Source organism: Octopus bimaculoides, chromosome 18 (assembly GCF_001194135.2).
Source record: "Octopus bimaculoides isolate UCB-OBI-ISO-001 chromosome 18, ASM119413v2, whole genome shotgun sequence".
In the NCBI taxonomy this organism is placed as follows: domain Eukaryota; kingdom Metazoa; phylum Mollusca; class Cephalopoda; order Octopoda; family Octopodidae; genus Octopus; species Octopus bimaculoides.
Genome location: NC_068998.1, coordinates 48,790,088 through 48,795,831, shown reverse-complemented (window position 1 = coordinate 48,795,831; position 5,744 = coordinate 48,790,088). Strand labels below are relative to the sequence as shown.

Below are 5,744 nucleotides of genomic sequence, written 5' to 3'. Positions count from 1 at the left end.
TATATATATATATATATATATATATATATATATATATATATATATATATATATATATATATCTATATATATATATATCAAATCAAATTAAACATCATACTATTCCAAGCGAACGGTTCCATTTGTAGCAACGTAGTCATTTTACCAATTTTAAACTGCTGAAGCTCTGCAAATCTCCCCAATACCATTCTTAGCAAATGGATGTCTGCTTGTAAAGTGTGTTAATTACAAAAACGAGACTCACAGATGACTGAGTCATTACCGGGTATGTCTAACCGTTAGAGACATGTCTGTTTTTATCCTATCATTGGCGCTGAGCCGTGTGAACATTGAAGAACTTATTTAATGTTCAATTATTTATGTTTACCTGCATACTCCTAGGTGGTATGCCTTACTGTTAAAGCCTGAAATATTGCTGAATATGTACCATGAGGGTACGCAGTTCATTGTCGTACTCAGTCCGCCTAGTTGTAAATAATTAACAAGAGGTTACCGTATTTTCCAGCGTATAAGTCGAATTTTTCAGACAAAAATTTTACTGTTAAAAAAGGTAGATCGAATTATGCATGTAGCAAGGTCCATAAAAGCTAAAGTGAACAGGGCAGAGTTATGTTCCCTCATTCTGTCATCGATGGGTGACACTTCGATGGCCCTTCCGCTAGGGAAGTATAAAAATCCTAGTCGTCCACCCAAATCTGATGCAAAGCTCTCGCTTGTGGTAGATGCATCGGATGCAGCTGTGGGTGCAGTATTACAGCAAACTGACCATGGAATTCTGCAACCGCTGGCATTTTATTCCCGCTGAGAAACGCTATAACACGTTCGGAAGAAAATTGTTCGCTATTTACCTCGCCGTGAAGCATGTTTGCCATTTCCTGGAAAGAAGGGATTTTACGATATTCACAGACCACAAACCTCTTGCTTTTGCTCTGCTCACCAAGTCGGACAAATATTCGCCGACATCTGACATCTTGATTATATATCGCAGTTTTCTAGCGATATTCAGCACATCTCCAGTTCTAGCAATATTATTGCTGACGCCTTATCTCGCTTGGCTGTCTGTTCATTGTCGTCTGCTTCTACGATAGACTTGATTGCCTTGTCAGCTGACCAACCACTGCTATCGCCTTTGGTTGTTTCCTCTGAGCAATTCGCAACTTGCTGATTCGAGTATTTGCTATTACCAACTTCTGACGGAGATATATTGTATGATACTTTTACTGGCTCACCTCGTCCACTCGTACCAGAGTCTCATTGTCGTACTGTCTTCAATGCCATGCATACCTTACCACATCCTAGCGTAGCGGCTTCAGTAAAGCTTATCACGGCTCGTTTTTTTCTGACCGAATATGCGACAGAATATTACTGCATGGATGCGTTCTTGTCTGCAATGCCAGCGCTCTAAAGCACACAGATATGTTTGTGCACATCTCGGCACCTTTGAAAATCCGGACGCTCGTTTCCAGCATATCCATATTGACTTGGTTGGTCCTTGGCCGGTTAGTCGCGGATTCACATATATACCCGCATGTATCGACCGCTTTTCACGTTGGTCTGAAGCCATCCCTCTGGTCGATGTCACAGCAGAATCAGTGGCGCATGCCCTCATTTCAGGTTGGATTTCACGTTTTGGTGTTCCCTTACGGATTACTACTGATCGCGGGAGGCAGTCCGAATTTCAGCTTTTCTATCAACTTTCAAGCTTCATAGGAATTCGCCATATCCGGACGACTAGTTATCATCCAGCCTCGAATAGCATGGTGGAACAGTTCCACCGTCAATTAAAGGCGTCGTTACGTGCCTATGCGGATTCTCATCGATGATGCAAATTCCTACCTGTTGTTCTTTTGGTTTGTCGCTCATCAGTGAAAGAGGATCTTGGATACTATCCAGCTGAACTTCTCTACGGGTCGCCATTATTCCTACCAGGCCAGATGTTGGCTCCAGTGGACTTATCGGCTCAAGATTCTTCATCTTAGGTACATAGACTACAGACTTATTTCTTCAGCTCTACCACCGATGTCTTCTAAATATCAGACTGTGCCTACTGCTGTTCCAGTGGATATCGATAAATGGACCCACGTTTTCCTCAGGGACGAATCTTTGAGAGGCCCTCTTACTCAACCCTATATGGGGCCTTATCGTGTCTTGGGAAAAACGTCAAAAACATTTTCCATGGACATTAATGGATCTAAACAGATTATCTCAATCCATAGGGTGAAACAAGCTTTTTCTGAAGCTCTCACTCCAGAACCTAATATCCCCATTCACTTTCCATCTCCGACATTCGCACTCACGCAAACACCACCACCACACAAGCATGCACCTCCCGCTCCACGGTGACGGTGGTGGTGGTGGTGGTTGTGGTGGTGGTGATTATAACAACAACGATGATGATGATGGTGGCAGTAGTGTTAAACCAGACAGCAGGTTTAGAAGGAAACAATCTGAAATTTTATACTCTTTCTCACAAAGAGCTCGACTTGCCTCGTCTTGGGTTCACAAATCCTGGTGGAGCCAGAGATGCGGAGCCAGAGATGCGGAGCCAGAGATGCGGAGCCAGAGATGCACTGATGAGAAATACAGCAGTGGTCAAAGTTATTCCAGAAAGGAAATAGTAAAAAAAAAAGAGAGAGAGAGAGAGAGAGAGAAAAAAAAGTAAGACACAAGAAAAATTGACCCCCAGTGCAAGACTGGTTCTTTATTTATTGACCCCCACCCCTACCCCCTACCGCCACCCCTAAGTGGATCAAAGGTAAAGGTACCTTGGCAGGATTTGAACTCAGAGCACAGAAAGCTGGAACAAATAACACAAGGCATTTTATCTGATGCTCAACCAATCTGCACACCACCACTCCCACTATAAGGAGCAGGACCTTCACAAAGAATATTGTACACTTCAAAGAAATGCAAAAACCCCTACAAGGATGTTCTTCAATGGTGCCCTTCGCAAAAGATGCAGAAATCTCCCCAACAACAGAAATGTTGTATCTTTACACCTTTTACAAGGTTCCTGTAATCTGGTAGGAGCTGATGCTGTACTTTCAAAAGGGTTCTCTTCGTTTACATAGTCGAACCTTCAGGTTCATTCTGGGGTCCAGTTGAAAGTTTCTGACTGGGAAACTGCTTGAATGTTACGTTTAGCTGAAAAGATAAAGCAACTCCATTATTGATACACGTAAAAACTTCATTATCAGAACAAATATATTTATTCTAGAGTAAAGATTATTTGCCAACATAATGTGGTAGTCCTGTATATATGTATGCATATGTGTAGGCATGTATGCATGTATATATATGTAAGTAGTCCCACCCATGCCAGCATGGAAGGTGGATGGTAAATGATGATGATAATGATATATATCTGCTAGATTGTGGAAAAAGTTACACTATATATATATATATATATATATATATATATATATATATATATATACACACACACACACACACACACACATAAGCAAGCATACATGTACACATGCATCTGTATAAATATTAAGCATCTATTTTAGTTTTAGGTTTGGTCAATGAAATAATACCAAAGTACCATTGTCCGAAGACAGATATCTACTGTTTAGCAGTGACAGGGAGAATCGAGAACCTTGCTTGATAACACTAGCAGGAGACAATCGTTCCATTGTGACAAACATACATGATGTTAAGCAGACTTACGATAAAAATAAAAAAAAAGTTCCGACCATGACCAACCAGTCTTATCATGTGACTAAGATCACTTCATTCAATGCAGTTTCAGACATCTGTTTTAAGATGGAGGCAGAACCAGCTTTAAGGAAAGTTTGGCTGCTATTTCTAGCAGCCAAGTAACTCCATCTCCCATCCCCCTAACCTCCTGGCTTGATAAATATAAACATAATAATAGTGATAATCCTTTCTACTATAGTCAATTAAATTGTTCACCCCAGTATTCCACTGGTATTTGTTTTATCAACCCAGAAAGTATGAAAGGCAAAGTCAACCTCAACAGAATTTGAACTCAGAACATAAAGGTGCATGAAATGCCGCTAAGCATTTTGCCCAGCATGCTAATGGTTCTGCCAGCTTGTTGCATTAATAATAATAATAACAATAACAATAACAATAACAATAATAATAATAATAATAATAATAATGGTGCCGGTGGCACGTAAACGCATCCACTACATTCTCGGAGTGGTTGGCGTTAGGAAAGGCATCCAGCTGTAGAAAACCATGCCAAATCAGACTGGAGCATGGTGCAGCCTTCCAGTGTGCCAGCCTGGTCAAACTGTCCAACCCATGCCAGCATGGACAACGGACGTCAAATGACGACGATGAGGAGGAGGATGAGGATGACTGGTGCCTGAATGGCCAAATGCAGAGGGCATAAGGCATCCAGCCAAGAGGTCAGTGGTTCCTGTTCTGCCTATAACACTGCATTTGGTCTGGTTTTTACAATCCTAAATCAACCTTCGACAAGCAGACCAATAATAATCACTACAACCAGGGGGAGCCTATATGGGGTCGTTCAGTCTGCTAGAAATAGCAGCTGAATTTCCCTCAAATCAAAACCTTTCAACTTAAAAAGAAAGTGAGGGAGAGGGGGGGCAGAGGAAATGTTAGACAATGAAGCTGTGGATTCCCTGCACAAAGGAAACCAAAATAGGATGGTCATGGCTGGAAGGTCTTTCATTATAGGTCAGCTCAGTCAAGGTTTTTACCTGGGACTATACAACAACTACCACTGGAACTATTCCTATACAAACACCACCACTACTAATTTCATCAACACCACTGCTACTACTACCGCCTATACTACCACTAGTACTATTACCACATCACCACCATTACTGCACAGAAGACATACAGTTCAAACTCACTGCATTCCTTTCTGGTTGGAACAAAACCTAGTCCCACAAATCAAAATCTTGCAAACACTCACCTGAAATTCACTTGCAGCAAAGCGGTCTCCATCTTCAGCTGGTTTTGGGAGATTTGGGAGCAACCACTGTCAGTTTTGAATCAGAGAACTGCAAAAAGATAATGATGAAGAACAGATTATTAGAAGAGGAGGGGACCTGTGGTAGAGGTAGACCCAGCAAGACATGGGATGAGGCAGAATTCTGATGAGGAGGAGGAAGAGAATAATTATGACAGTGATGATGATGATGATGAATTTTAAGTTGTTTATTTTGGAAGGGTCATCTTGCCAACAAGAAACATACACACTGAGAGAGAGACGGTGAACGAATGCCACAAGGTATTCCATTTGACGCTCCACCGATTCTGTCGCTTCACTGCCTTAGCACTAGTCATTAGTTCCAAAGGTATCGTTAAAAATGTTTTTACAATCCTACAAGAATAACAAACACACACACAGACATACACACACACAAATACACACAGACATACACACACACACATATCTACATATAATCACAATAACTGTGTGTATGTAGAAGGGTGATAGAATGTTTATGGAACAGCGAAACCTCTTCATACCACAATGCAGAGGGAGGGAAAGGAAATTCCATCCACTTCACAGACTATTTCAGTTATTTGACACCTCACACTACCACCACCACCACCACCACTGCTAACACCAACACCACTACCACCACTACTGCCATCACAACCACCACCACTACTGCCATCACCACCACCACCACTACTGCCATCACCACCACCACCACTACCACCACTACCACCACCACCACTACGACCACCACCACTACTATCATCACTGCCAACACCACCACAACCACC

At 41.8% G+C, this 5,744-nt stretch overlaps 1 protein-coding gene across 1 annotated transcript in view; it reads right to left on the bottom strand.

The window, feature by feature from the left end:
- Positions 1-2,669: 2,669 nt before the first annotated feature.
- LOC106877791 (uncharacterized) overlaps positions 2,670-5,744 on the bottom strand; it is a 12,710-nt gene continuing 9,635 nt past the window's right edge. The window contains exons 6-7 of the mRNA XM_014926805.2: positions 4,921-5,008; positions 2,670-3,143 (exon numbers count right to left, since the gene is read on the bottom strand). Of these exons, the coding sequence (XP_014782291.1) occupies positions 4,955-5,008 (54 nt within the window). The 3' untranslated portion in view covers positions 2,670-3,143; positions 4,921-4,954. The remainder of the gene's footprint in view (positions 3,144-4,920; positions 5,009-5,744) is intronic.